This window comes from Myxine glutinosa, chromosome 10 (assembly GCF_964187855.1).
Source record: "Myxine glutinosa chromosome 10, kmMyxGlut1.1, whole genome shotgun sequence".
NCBI lineage: Eukaryota > Metazoa > Chordata > Myxini > Myxiniformes > Myxinidae > Myxine > Myxine glutinosa.
Window position 1 is genome coordinate 134,664,861 of NC_136270.1, and position 15,330 is coordinate 134,680,190.

Consider the following 15,330-nt stretch of genomic DNA (forward strand, 5'->3'; position numbering starts at 1 on the left):
TGTGGGCAGCGGGCAATTGGCAGCTCCATCACGATAACGCACCCGCCCATTCTTCACATTTGATACAGAGTTTCTTGGCCAAACACAACACACCTGTGCTTCGTCAGGCTCCCTACTCTCCCGACATGGCTCCGTGTGACTTCTGGCTTTTCTCCAAGCTGAAAATGCCCCTGAAAGGGACCCGATTTCAGTCCAGAGAAGACATCATGTGGAATGCAACTGACCAGCTGCGCGCCATCCCAAAAGAGGCGTTCCAGCGCTGCTTCCGACAGTGGCAGAACCGTTGGGAGAAGTGTGTGGCAGCCCAAGGGGACTACTTTGAAGGAGATTAGTGTAAGTTTGTTGTATCTGGATACGAGTATTTTTTATGAACAAAGGTCGGATACTTTTTGAACACACCTCGTATATATATATATATATATATATATATATATATATATATATATATATATGTATTTTAAAACCTTATTGCCGTCCGCTCTAAGTCTGAAGTCGGTGGTCAAAACTGAGCCAGGCTGAGTCATACCACAGACTAAAAATGGTACGTGCTGCTGCCCAGCTTGATGCTCAGCATTTAGAAGCTAGAGCACAGAAAAACCTGGCGGGTTGTCATCCCATGGGAAGGGGACAGTGGAGGTGCGGTGAGGGGGGGGAGGGAGGGTAAGGGAGAGATGTCTCAATTGCTTCGCTGACTGCAGCGAGAAAAGAGAAGTCAAGAAGATGGTGTTACGTACCCAGAGTGCCCCAATAAGTTAAATCACTTCCTCAAAGGTAAGTGGCTATGTTTGTCTGAAATGAAGTCCAGTATCATGTCATGTTTTTGTATTTGCATGTGTGCGCAGCATTTGTATTCAAGCTACTCCATGATCCTTAGACCCAGTTAAAAAAAAAGGGAAGATAATTATACACAAAAAGTGAAAATTCGTAAATGGTAGAACTACCCGACTGGGCCAGGGACGTTAGCATTATGTCCGGAACCAATTTTTTTTTTTTTTTTTTTTTTTTGGTATACAAGATCGAGGCTCGTGAAAGATCGAACATTAATCACACAGAAAGACAAACAGACACATAAAACAAATAACATCGGGAGCGGTAGACAAGATGGGGAGAGAGGGGGAAGGACACAAACACAACATTTGAGAGCAGGGACCGAGAGACATGGAGACATCGAGAGATCTGTGGGAGGGAGAGGGCTTTGGGGGGGAGGCATGTGAAGGGGGGGGGGGGGGGTGGGAGAGGTATAAACATATGGACACTGCCAGGATTTCCAGGAAAGAAGTTGGAATTTCAAACAAGGTGGATCTGGGGTGAATTAGTGGGGGTAGAAAAGATCAAGGTTATGGATGGGGGAAGATAAGAGATGGTGGTGAACAGCTGTTTTAAATAAAGACCTGGAGGGAGGAGAGGGATTGAAGGGAGTGTGGGAGTTTGTTCCACAGGCGGGAGAAAAGAGGAATGAAAGAGTGAAGGTGAGCAGAGAGCCGCGATTTCGGCAGTTTAACCATCAGAGGGTTGCTGGCAGATCTTGTGCGACCTGTAGGAATATTTGGGGGACAGAGCACAGAGAGAGCTGGGGGAGCAAGGCCGGAGAGGAGTCGGTAGAAGACAGAAAGACCACCTACCTGCCTGCGGTGAGTGAGTGAAAGGCCCTCAGAGATAGCTTCATCGCGGGAGATTCCAATGATTTTGAAAGCTTTGGATTCAACAGCGTGAAGCCGAGCCAGGTGTGAGGCAGGAGCACCAGCCCATGGGGAGAACAGTATTCCATTGAGCTGCGGATGAAAGCCTTGTATGTGGTGAGGAGCTCAGGTGTGCCGAGGAAGGACTTCGCACGACGGAGGATGCCCAGTCGGCGACTGGCTTTGGAGGCCAGCTTGGAAATGTGGTTTTCCCAAGAAAGATCATGGCAGATAGTGAGACCCAAAAGCTTGAGCGACAGAACTTCTTGGAGAGGATTGTTGAGAAAGTAGATGGGATGGTTGTCCAGTCGATCTTTTCGGAGAGACATAGTAAGAGAGTGAGATTTGTCAGGATTGAAAGACATGTTCCACTTGTTTGACCAGTCTGTGATTTTGTCCAGGTCTTCAGAGAGTGAGGAGGCTGCAGACTGCCGATCTGAGGGAAGAGGAATGGAGCGGCAGAGAGTGGAGTCATCAGCAAAGAGATAGAGAGGATTTTCCAGAGAGTCGGAGAGATCATTGATAAAGACCAGAAAAAGCACAGGGCCCAGCACACTTCCTTGGGGAACTCCAGCCTGAACAGGAAGGGGAGATGAGAGAAATCCATTCAGGGCCACACGTTGACTACGACCAGAGAGGAAGTCCGCAAGCCATGCATGGAGATTTCCATGGATACCATAGGAGGAGAGTTTGGTGAGCAGAGCTGGGTGCCAGACCGTATCAAAGGCCCGTGATATGTCAAGGGAGACAGCTCTCCCTTGTACAATCAGTACAAAGCCGAAAATTTCAGCATAAGTTATGTATGTCATGGGTATTAATATACTAAAAGTCCTGGAAAATCTGGTGTGTGCTTCATGTCAAACTGCAGGGGATCTCTTTGGGTCCCTGGGGTCATGGACTCTGTCAGAATATCAAGAGGAGCAGTGGATAGCAAGGCAAAAAAACAATTACTATTTTTACAAAATATGACAATTAGTATTTTGAAAGTGTCTGTGGACAAGTTCTTGATAAAAAAAATTTCAGGTGATGGATGCCCATTTTTGTTTGATCTCTGGAGACACTGAGGTTAATGATATTGTCAAATAAAACAGGGGCTACAAACACGAAAAGAAGCCTACCTTGAGCAACAGGATCACTAAGGCACAAACTACAGAATGTTTCATCGCTAAAATTGCATACTAAATGCCGAAAGGTCTCAACACCAGGCCCGATAAAATAGATGGGCAGCAACGGGAAATATCTAGAGAGAAAGGCCTCAACAAACGGACATTCTGCTGAGTGCAATAGAAAGTGCAAAGCAGTGTGTAATAGAACAAGCCGGAGTTTCAGCAACTTGGACCACGTTCGCTCGAGTTTCAGCAACTTGGGCCACGTTCGCTCATTTCGCCAGAGTTTCAGCAACTTGGGCCACGTTCGCTCATTTCGCCGGAGTTTCAGCAACTTGAGCCACGTTCGCTCATTTCGCTGGTCTTGCTCAGCCTTTTTGTTTTTTTGATTCAGTGCAGTTCGTTGAAATCTTCAGTAACCTTGGATCCTCAGCAAACTCAAAAGAAGTCCAACGCAATGAATATTCCATTCTTTCCAATACAAAGACCAACCAAACTGATGAAGTTGAAGGTTTCTTGCGGTACGTGTTCGATAATGCTGATTTCAGTGTCAAGACTCTTGATGGACACAACACCTGTCACAGCAAGGACGGCATAAAATGTGCAACCCCAGGTATGTGAGGTGGTTGTGAAATGTCACTGCCCTGATCAAAAAACGGCCCAAATGACATACATGCTTGAACACCCAACAAATTCGACAGTGGAAGCAGTGGACCAAGAAGATGAAAATGATGAATTATGGTGCCGTCATTTTACAGGACTGTGACAACTTTGATGTGATCCAAAAGATGGTGAAGTCTGTCCTATATTTGTGTCGCACTCTCTATGTGAATAAACTCTCCACAAATAATTCAAGCGGATTATCTCGGGAAAGTATCTCAGTGTACAGACACTCATTAACGTCTCCAAAACAAAAACCTTGCACCTGAATTTGAATAACAGAGTGCACCTCCAATGCTATCCACCGGTCTTCTTGAAATGCCGAAGTCTCTAATATCCTGGAGAACCTGAGAAATCCCCTGCAGTTTGACATGAAGCACAAGCCGGATATTCCAGGACTTTTAGGATATCAATACCTAACTTATCTTGAAATTTTCAGTTTTATACTAATTAGTTACAGGTTTCACTGCAATTAGGTTTCCTCTACATTACAATGTACATTACATTACAATGTAATTAGGTTTCCTATTATTATTCCTAGAGTTTTTTCTTTTTATTCTTCCACCCTATTTTTCACCTCCGAAAAATTAAAAATTATGTTCTCAGCAACCGTTGGTCCGATTGACACGCAATTTTCACCAAGTAATTGGCAAGACATGTACAATTTTTTTGCTGCTAATTATTACATCATATGTGACATAGTATGGGCGCCATCTTGGAAAACACCTTCAACTTTGCCCCTCGATATCTCTGAAATGGCTCAATGGAAAAAATTGAGTCATGGCTCATTCTAAAGAACTCTGCAATGGGACCAAAAACATGTTGATGTAGGATATTAAAAGTGCTAATGTTACGAAGTTGGAATTCGACAAATATAACCCTTGATGCCACGAATATGATATTTTTTTACATGACCTAAGTAAAAAAAAATGTTCAGAATGCAAGCAATTTCGACGTCATACGACAAGGTTCGGCCGCCATATTGTTTTTCGTGAAAAACACTAAAACCCCTTTTTCTCCGAAACGACAAGAGATCGAGGAAAACTTTGATTGCACAATCGCATACTCACGACGAACAAAAGGTCCAGCGACCATGATGTCATAAGTCACATGGTTTAGGAGCTATGACGTTTTGAAGCATAAACCTTTAAAACCTAGCTCCTCCCTCATTTTTGATCCTATCGAGTGGAAACTTCACAGATATGTTCCACATTTCAGTCTGCTAAAACGACCTTTTGGAATTTGCGATAGGTCATGTGGTTTGGCAGTGATGAACACTTGAACTTGACCATTAACAATTGAACTTGACCAATTAGATATAAAAAATTATATCTCTTGAACCGCTTCATTGATCGACGTCAAACTGGGTATTAATCGCACCTGAATTTGAATTATAATATAGATGTCATGAAGGGGAACAAGTGTGCAAAATTTCAAGATGATTGGTTGTACGGTCTGGAAGCTAGAGGTTGTTATTGTGTGAAGAAGAAGAAACTCTGCATGAGCTTCTCAGGCCATGTCAATGATTCTGGCACTGCCATTTTTCATGTTTATTTTCTTTAAAAATCATTTTCTCTGCAGTCATTGCACCGTTTTACAGGAAATTTTCACCATAGGAGCGGCTCGGCACGTAGAATCTTTCAATGCAAATTATGACGTCATATGTAAGGTGATATGGGCGCCATCTTGGAAAAAAACCGAAAACTTTGCACCTCTATCTCCAGAAGCACTGTGTAAAACAGATTGAGACAAAGCTCATTTTAAAGAACTCTCCATGGAGAATATCCCATGTGAATGATGATGTCATCGGTGCCTCCATTAGGACGTCATAATTAGACAAGTACAAAACCTCATCCGATCAGGACGAAATTTCTTCAGCATCATCTAGGCTTTCTAGGGATAAATTGATAGAGAAAAAATAATAATAATGTGAAAGCGGGCTTGTATGAAAGCAGGAAGTTGGAGGAAACCGGTCATCACTGCCAGCAGTTATAAAGTGGCAGTTCTAGTTGGCATACACAGGCAATTTTTAATCCTGTTTGACAGTGTACCATAAATTCCACTGCCCTTTGCCCGAGATGACAATCTCTTGCGCAGCATCCTATGAAAGACCGTTTTAACATGCAAATACATTCTAACGATGAACATTCATCAAGCGCAAGAGCGAAACTCACTTCCAATCACGTGATATAAAGTACTGCAGCTCCAGGAGGGCATGCTCACATTCTTCCACCATGTGATCTGTGTAAAGGTGCTCCATCAAACAAGACAGGACCCTGCAAAGCACATGAAGGCCAAACTTCCACACACAGACGTACAACAATACAGAGATTTCCAGGACTTGGCTCTGTCACACAGCCACTCACATGGGATCCCCATTGCGGATGCCACGACAAGCGGTGTGGATTACGGACTCGCAGGCTTCAATGAGTGCTCGGTCGACGCGATAATCCGAACCGAGGTCGGCCTCTTGAACCAACGTGAGCAGCTAAAAGTTGAACAACCATTTTGCAAAATATCAAAACCAGAACACGAACCGGAGGGTTCAAATTTCATCAACACATCTACATGTCATTACAATTCCAAGGTTCAATGATGTCAAGCTTACGATAATGGGTGCACCGGGAATTTATATATTATTAACATTCAACAAATAACTTGTTCCAATATAAACAGGAAGAACAATGACAATACAGCACAATGAACAAATTACTGTAAAATAATAGATTTCTACCTGTGCCATTGGCTTTAATGGGTCACTCAACACTACCCAAACGAGAACTACACTCGGTAGAGCGCATACCTCCGCCAGGCTGGACAATTTACGTTTTGTGTCCCACTGATAGGCCAGATCTGGATCCAGACCTTAACCAAAATCGAATCAGCTTGTTCTTGCCGCCTAACCAACTGATCCACAAAGTTGTCATAATCCGTCAACAACGTTTTGAAATATGCTACATAAACCTTTTTGGCACTATCACTCAATGGTGAAGACTCACCGAAACAAGACCGATAGTATAACAACGGCTTAGCCAGGCTTGGATCTGGTGAATGGAGGATCTGCTATCCCCCTGTCATGTGACCAGATCCTCAGTTCTGATTGGTGGACGTTTTGAGAGGGATATACATACATTCACTGGACAGACAGCCAAACACTGTTCCAGACGGCATTGCCCTTTGCCTGTGGGCTACACCATGAAAATATGGCTGCTGAACCACATGACCAATGAAGTCATCAATTGTTTTTATTTCCTGACCAATTTATCCTTTGATCACGCTCAAGAAATTTCATACTGATCAGATTAAGCGTTGTACTTGTCGATTTATGACGTCATAATGACGGAACCATTGACATCGTTAACATATGTTATTCCCCATGGGGAATACTTTACAATGAGTCACCTTTAAATTTTTCCATGGAGCGGCTTCAGAGATATAGAGGTGCATTGATTGTTTTTTCCAAGATGACACCTGTACCATGTGACCTATGACATCATGATTATCATTTTTTAAAAATTCTAGAGGAGGAAGCGCTCCCATGGTGAAGATTTAGTGTCAATCGGACCAAGGGTTGCAGAGAAAAAAGGGCATAAACCGTCAAAATGCCGGCAGAACATACAAGCATACACCGACCGGACAGACCAACACTGTTCCAGATGGCATTGCCCTATGGGCTATGCTATAAACATTGAAGGGTGAAAACATAACCTCCTCCCACCGAAAACATAGCCTGGTGTTGGCTTAGCGGTTAGGGTGCCGGCTTGGGATCCTAGGATCCTGGGTTCGAATCCCGGTCGATCGCTGAATTAACGCCAGGGGGGTTGACTCAGCCTGTCATCCTTCCGAGGTCAGCAAATTGAGTACCAGCTTGCTGGGATGAATGATCACGGTGTGTACCCCGATTTAGAATAGGTACACCGTATCCCTGCGCATCGTAAGAGGCGACCAAGGGTTGGCATCAGGAAGGGCATCCGGCCATAAAAACATTGCCTCAAACAGGGAACCATGATTGTCATGGGGCCAGCAAGGCTAACCCCCACTCTCGTGGGTAAAATGGCCTTAAAACGATCATTCATTCATTCATTCATTCATTCACCTGCGGTGGCGAGTTGTTAGGGTTAGGTTCACTTTGGGTCCATCTGAAAAACGCAATGTTTGGTGGCTAGATAATGTTGGTCTCGCCTTTAAAACAAAGGCGAGAACAACATGATTTCTTCGTGAGTCAATAAAATTGCATTTGTTGTTGCAATGGATACTTTGCCTGAAACATATCAACAACTTGTACTGTGTTTATCAGCGATGAAGCAAAATTCCACAAAGCTGCAATGCCTTAATGCCTTAATTCTTAAGCACAAAGGCCACAATCACGGTAAACTCACCGCTCGACGACAAGCATTGCCCAAATTCCCCTTTCCACCCTCGCCACGCTCCACCCTCATGAGGCAATGCAGCGTCCGACCTTTCTTGTTCAGGCCAGAACACATGCCGCTTATCTCATTGTGGCAATTGAGTACAATCTCGGGGCTCAAGGAGTAATCTTCCATGAGGATGTGTCTGAAATCCAGCATCTCTCCCTGGCAATCGCTGCTTATCGACTGTCCTTTGGGGATGGGAGGGCATGAGGGCAGAATATCAAACAAAGCACAAAGAATGTTGTATTCCAATGATAGTCCTCAGATGACTGATTTATTGATTGGCCTGTTTGATGTTCCCATCATGATGATCCCGGGCTATAATCCCACGCACTAAGGTTTGCTGCTGTCCTTGTAGTTTGCGTAAAACTATACCGATGATGTCACCTAGCTCCACCATGAGCCAAATGTTTTTGCCAAGGAGGGAGAACCTTTAATTAGCAGACATCTAGAATAATCAGTTTGGGTGCCTCAAGCACCGAAGAATAAATCTCAAGCAATACACAGCACACTTGGCATGACAGCGATGAAGATGAAGAAAGCATTGAATGCGAGCTCACCATAATGCATCGCGTTCTCCAGACAGATCAAAAGATGCGACAGGCGCACCTCGCGCAAGTGTGGTACAACCTCAGCGGTGCAGTGGTTGAGCTTCAGGTCCAAGCGACATGCCTTGGCTAGCAAATAGCTAGTTTTATAATCCTGGGCAATAAGCTTCTGGCGAATTGTCAGAACATCACTGCACTGTGAACAAACACAGGAAGAAAAAAACATCAACATGGCAAGAGTGAGCTTGCAAATGCCACATCTGAAGACAAAAACCACGAATAAAAGTCACTTTATTGTTCAAATGGATAAAATATACAAGAAATAAACACCAACTGGAACACAACCCCAGAGGGGGAAAAGCATCGATGACAGCGATTACTGACGCATAATGAAAAGCCAGAGGTTTGCAAGAACGTTGAAAAAAAAAAAAAATCAGGGAAATATGTCATAAAATACAAATCTAAACTTGTCCAAAAGATTAACGATATCATAAAAAGAGAAAACCTCAAATCCTTGGACTCCCAATACATAGTGCAAACAATTGAGGTCACTGGAAGCAAAATAATGGTCTCAGGAATATTCATCCGGCATGGCTGACATCACATCCCATGAAGAGGTTGGGTGATATTCCGAGAACGCCTTAGGATCATGGCTCAGACATTTCGTACACACACGTACACACGTACGTACGTACACACACACACACACACACACACACACACACACACACACACACACACACACACACACACACACACACACACACACACACACACACACACACACACACACACACACACACACACACTCTTGTGTCACCAAATTACGATGACGACGATCGTGTTTTAATCATTGAGCATGACAAATTCACCATATAGTAGGCACGAGCAAAGGGTACCCGGCGTTTCCGGACAATGGAGGATCTCTTCGCGATTGGAATATTGAGTGGGGGTGGGGGAGGGATGAGGAGAGGGGGGAGGAGGGAGGACAGGTTGGTATAGGGTGTGAGGAGGTATAGGGAGGGGCGAGGGGACAGGGAGGGAGAGAAGAGGGTGGAGGGAAAGGGAAGTTAGCATGAGGAAAGGGGAGGGGAAAGCAGCGAGAGGAATGGGGGAAGCAAAACCAGCGTGAGTGGTGCAGAAGGGAAGGCAGCGTGAAGAGAGGGGAAGGCAGTGTGAGGGGAGGGGAGGGGAAGGCAGCATGAGGAGAGGAATGGCGGGAAGCGTGAGTGAAAGTGAAGGCAGCATGAGACAGGATTGGAAGGCAGTGTCAGGGAGTGAGGGAGAGGGGAAGGCAGCGTGAGGGGAGGAGAGGGGAAGGCAGAGTGAGGGTGAGGGGAGGAGAGGGGAGGAGAGGAGAAGGGAAAGCAGCGTGAGTGGAGGAGAACAAAAGGCAGCGTGAGCGGAGAACGAAAGGCAGCGTGAGCGGGGGAGAACGAAAGGCAGCGTGAGCGGGGGAGAACGAAAGGCAGCGTGAGCGGGGGAGAACGAAAGGCAGCGTGAGCGGAGGAGAACGAAAGGCAGCGTGAGCGGAGGAAACGAAAGGCAGCGTGAGCGGAGGAGAACGAAAGGCAGCGTGAGCGGACTAGAACGAAAGGCAGCATGAGCGGAGGAGAACGAAAGGCAGCATGAGCGGAGGAGAACGAAAGGCAGCGTAGCGGAGGAGAACGAAAGGCAGCGTAGCGGAGGAGAACGAAAGGCAGCGTGAGCGGAGGAGAACGAAAGGCAGCGTGAGCGGAGGAGAACGAAAGGCAGCGTGAGCGGAGGAGAACGAAAGGCAGCGTAGCGGAGGAGAACGAAAGGCAGCGTAGCGGAGGAGAACGAAAGGCAGCGTGAGCGGAGGAGAACGAAAGGCAGCGTGAGCGGAGGAGAACGAAAGGCAGCGTGAGCGGAGGAGAACGAAAGGCAGCGTGAGCGGGGGAGAACGAAAGGCAGCGTGAGCGGGGGAGAACGAAAGGCAGCGTGAGCGGGGGAGAACGAAAGGCAGCGTGAGCGGAGGAGAACGAAAGGCAGCGTGAGCGGAGGAGAACGAAAGGCAGCGTGAGCGGAGGAGAAGGACAAGAAACGTGAGTGGATGGGAATGAAAGAAAACGTGAGCGGAGGAGAATGAAATGAGCGTGAGCAAAGGAGAATAAAAGTTGCATGAGCGATGGAGAATAAAAGCAGCGTGAGCGGAGGAGAATGAAAGGCAGTGCGAGTAGAGGGGAAGGCAGCGTGAGGGGAAGGGAGCGTGAGGGGAAGGGAGTGTGAGGGGAAGAGAGGGCATGGGTCTCCGCAATAGTACAATCCACACTTTGAATTGGGAAACAGGCAAAGTGAAATGTGCCCGAATCCCCAACTTCACGGCCGTAAGAACGGAACTGTTGAGGTGCCCGGTGTCCAATTATGTCCGAATTTGACAAATGAACACTTTTTTAGGAGACCGAACTGCTGCCAAGGTCAATTCCGAAGTTAAAATTTTGAAATTTGATTCAGGTGAAGAGATTATCATGCCTATCAGAAAAGAAAACTAAATAAATAAAGACTGGTGCATTTATAAGCATTGCAACGTATACATGATTACAGCGATTTGAAGGTACACAGATCAGCTATATTAGCATCCGTCGATATAAAGCTTTATTGTACAGAGACCAACCTGTTCTGAGGCAAGGTATTTTTGAGCTGAGTGGACAAAATGGTGAAATTAACACAGAGTTGAACGCAGGCTGACCAAAGGTTAGCCTGTTTATAGTTCTCGTGTAAATTTTAGCACAAATTATCTTCAAAAGGGGAGTTTAAACACACCCAAACACCCAGTTTTCTTCCATGTACACTCCCTTGGAGGTCGAGAAGTAGGCATGCAAAGCTTGGGGCCGCTAGGTTTAATGGAGGACACAGACATGGATAGACGCACGCACGCTTTTTATTACAGACTTGTGGTACAAAGAATGGTTTGACATGTCAAGAACAAGTTGGCAATCCTTACAAGTCTCCCAGTCCCTGCTGCTGAAAAGCATTTCCATAGCATGATGCTGCAACCACCATGCTTCACGGTGGGGATGGTGTTGGATGGGTGATGAGCTGTGCTCGGTGTCCACCAGACGTAGCGCTTTGTATTCAGGCCGAAGAGTTCAATTTTCGTCTCATCAGACAAAATAATATTTTGCCTCATGCTGTTGGTCTTTCATGTGACTTTTTGCAAACTCCAGGCGTGCTGTCATGTGACTTTTTCTCAACAGTGGCTTCCGCTTGGCCAACTTGGCTTGGCCAATTGGACTTGGCTTCCAATTTCCTCATCAAATCATTCCATTTCAATTTTTATCTTGCCAAAACGAAGTTTTTGCAAGATGTATTAGTCAGCTTGTATGTTTGTTTGTTTTTTTGTTTGTGGTTAATCATTTTTTTTCACGTTTAGATCACTCTGTAGACCACAGTTATTATTGGAAACTCCTGTAACTTCGCATATCAGAGTCCTATAGAGATACCCTTCAGCACACAAAATTTTGAAGGTCAAGGTCAAAGGTCAAGGTCACTTTGTGGTCAATCATGGAGGTCGACGAAACACTAATTTTTTGAGTAACTTTGATCGGATCGTCTCCAAACTTCATGGGAATCTAGTATATGGTCCGGCGCTCAGCTGATTAGTTTTTGGTGGCGATCGGCCTTGACCTTCATGGTTAGCGCTGGAGGTCGAAAATTATTGACCCCAAGGTCAAATTTTGAAATCGTAGGTACCATATCGAGTAATACCTCATATGAATGCCCTTGATGAGTGCTTCCCAGATCTGTAAACAGTTTGACGCTATGACGTCATTTGATGACGTCATGACGAAAAAACGGAATTTTCATGAAAAAATTATTTCCTCAGTTCTCATCAAAATCTTTCAATATTTCATGTGCGTTGGTCATGAAGACATACTATTCACCATACGAAATTATTAAGGTCAAGGTCAAAGGTCAAGGTCACTTTGCGAAGTGAAGCTTTAGACATTTATAGGTCAAGGTCAAGCTTTAGACATTATATAAATGACGTCATTTGGTGACGTTATAAGGCAAACACGTATTTTTCAAGGTCACTCTCTAGAACGATTAATCATCGGAATATCTCGTGGGCAGACATTCCTCAAAGAGTCGCTTCTAGTGGATAGCAGTTCTGTTCACCTCAGTGTGACCTGAAGCAAGTCACTCATGTTCACATTTTGGCAAGATACGGTTCACCCTGTGGGTGACATATTTTTTTTTTGTTTTTTTGTTTTTTTGTTTGTGGTTAATCATTTTTTTTTCACGTTTAGATCACTCTGTAGACCACAGTTATTATTGGAAACTCCTGTAACTTCGCATATCAGAGTCCTATAGAGATACCCTTCAGCACACAAAATTTTGAAGGTCAAGGTCAAAGGTCAAGGTCACTTTGCGGTCAATCATGGAGGTCAACGAAACCCTTATTTTTTGAGTAACTTTGATCGGATCGTCTCCAAACTTCATGGGAATCTAGTATATGGTCCGGCGCTCAGCTGATTAGTTTTTGGTGGCGATCGGCCTTGACCTTCATGGTTAGCGCTGGAGGTCGAAAATTATTGACCCCAAGGTCAAATTTTGAAATCGTAGGTACCATATCGAGTAATACCTCATATGAATGCCCTTGATGAGTGCTTCCCAGATCTGTAAACAGTTTGACGCTATGACGTCATTTGATGACGTCATGACGAAAAAACGGAATTTTCATGAAAAAATTATTTCCTCAGTTCTCATCAAAATCTTTCAATATTTCATGTGCGTTGGTCATGAAGACATACTATTCACCATACGAAATTATTAAGGTCAAGGTCAAAGGTCAAGGTCACTTTGCGGTCAATCATGGAGGTCAACGAAACCCTTATTTTTTGAGTAACTTTGATCTTATGATCTCCAAACTTGGTGGGTATATAGGGTGTGGTATGGCGCTCAGCTGATTAGTTTTTGGTGTCGATCGGCCTTGACCTTCAAGGTCATTTTGAAGGTCATTCAATTTTGACCAAAAGGTAAAATAGACAGATGCAGGGGCAAGATACGGTTCACCCTGTGGGTGACATATGTTTTTATCTTGCCAAAACGAAGTTTTTGCAAGATGTATTAGTCAGCTTGTATATTTGTTTGTTTTTTTGTTTGTGGTTAATCATTTTTTTTTCACGTTTAGATCACTCTGTAGACCACAGTTATTATTGGAAACTCCTGTAACTTCGCATATCAGAGTCCTATAGAGATACCCTTCAGCACACAAAATTTTGAAGGTCAAGGTCAAAGGTCAAGGTCACTTTGTGGTCAATCATGGAGGTCGACGAAACACTAATTTTTTGAGTAACTTTGATCGGATCGTCTCCAAACTTCATGGGAATCTAGTATATGGTCCGGCGCTCAGCTGATTAGTTTTTGGTGGCGATCGGCCTTGACCTTCATGGTTAGCGCTGGAGGTCGAAAATTATTGACCCCAAGGTCAAATTTTGAAATCGTAGGTACCATATCGAGTAATACCTCATATGAATGCCCTTGATGAGTGCTTCCCAGATCTGTAAATAGTTTGACGCTATGACGTCATTTGATGACGTCATGACGAAAAAACGGAATTTTCACATTTTGGCAAGATACGGTTCACCCTGTGGGTGACATATGTTCATTTTTTATATCTCTTGCAGTCATTCCTTTCTCCATTCTCTAAACTCACCTTCATTCCACTCCTCCTCCATAGTTTTCAAACAGATCTCTGACTTGAAAAATGACAATAAACTAAGTTTGTAATTAATGTTCGTTTGTCGTTAATCGTCCGCTTTTTATTGTAAGGCAGTGGCAGGAGAAGTACATGGAGAAGAGGAAGAAGTTGTTTCTTGGGTTTGTTGATCTGGAGAAAGCATTCGATAGGGTTCCACGTGAAGTAGTGACATGGGCATTGAGGAAGTCAGGAGTGGAGGAATGGTTGATCAGAGTAGTGATGGCAATGTACAAAAGAGCGCGCACAGCTGTAAGGCTTACACAGCTGTAAGGACGAAGGACGGGAACAGTGGTGAGTTTAAGGTGAAGGTGGGAGTGCATCAGAGGTCGGTACTAAGTCCACTACTATTTGTAGCTGTGATGGAGGTGCTGGCTCAGAACGTAAAGGAGGGTTTACCGTGGGAGTTGTTGTATGCAGATGATCTGGTGTTGATTGCGGAAAGTATGGATGGATTGAAGGAAAACATGAACAAGTGGAAGGAATGTATGGAGACAAAAGGTCTGAAGGTGAATATCGGAAAGACGAAGGTAATGGCAAATGGTAAAGCATATGGTGAGGTGGAAAGAACTGGGAAGTGGCCATGTGCTGTGTGCAGGAAGGGTGTCAGAGTGAACTCCATTCAATGTACAATGTGCACTGAGTGGGTTCATCAAAAATGTAATGGTCTGAGAGGGTCATTAACCAGTGTGGCAGCCACATTAAAATGTGAGGTGTGCACAGAGGGAGTTGCAGATGGAGGAAATGTTGAGTTGGATCTTGGAGACGGCGTGAAGCTGGAAGGTGTGAAAACATTTTGCTACCTCGGAGACATGCTGAATGGAGAAGGTGGATCAGACTCGGCAACGGTTGCTCGAGTAGGATGTGCATGGAAGAAGTTTCGGGAACTGAGTGGCGTGCTGATGAGGAGGCGAGTGTCGTTGAAGCTGAAGGGAAAGGTGTGTGCTGCATGTGTGAGAAGTGTTATGATTTATGGGAGCGAGACATGGGTAATGAACGTCGAGCAGCAACAAAGGCTGGAAAGGGTGGAAATGCGAATGGTTCAGTGGATGTGTGGAGTATAGTTGAGAGAAAGACAAATGATGAATTGTGAAAGATGATGGGAATAGAGCCTGTGATTGATGCTGTGAAGAGAAACAGGTTGAGATGGTTTGGTCATGTGTTGAGGAAGGATGAAAGTGACTGGTTGAGAAGAGTGATGGA

The 15,330-nt window shown here is 44.7% G+C and overlaps 1 protein-coding gene across 1 annotated transcript in view; it reads right to left on the minus strand.

The window, feature by feature from the left end:
- Positions 1-15,330, minus strand: part of GLG1 (golgi glycoprotein 1) — a 210,371-nt gene that overhangs the window by 153,879 nt on the left and 41,162 nt on the right. The window contains exons 7-10 of the mRNA XM_068126022.2: positions 8,418-8,601; positions 7,825-8,045; positions 5,812-5,933; positions 5,620-5,721 (exon numbers count right to left, since the gene is read on the minus strand). Coding sequence (XP_067982123.2) covers positions 5,620-5,721; positions 5,812-5,933; positions 7,825-8,045; positions 8,418-8,601 — 629 coding nt within the window. The remainder of the gene's footprint in view (positions 1-5,619; positions 5,722-5,811; positions 5,934-7,824; positions 8,046-8,417; positions 8,602-15,330) is intronic.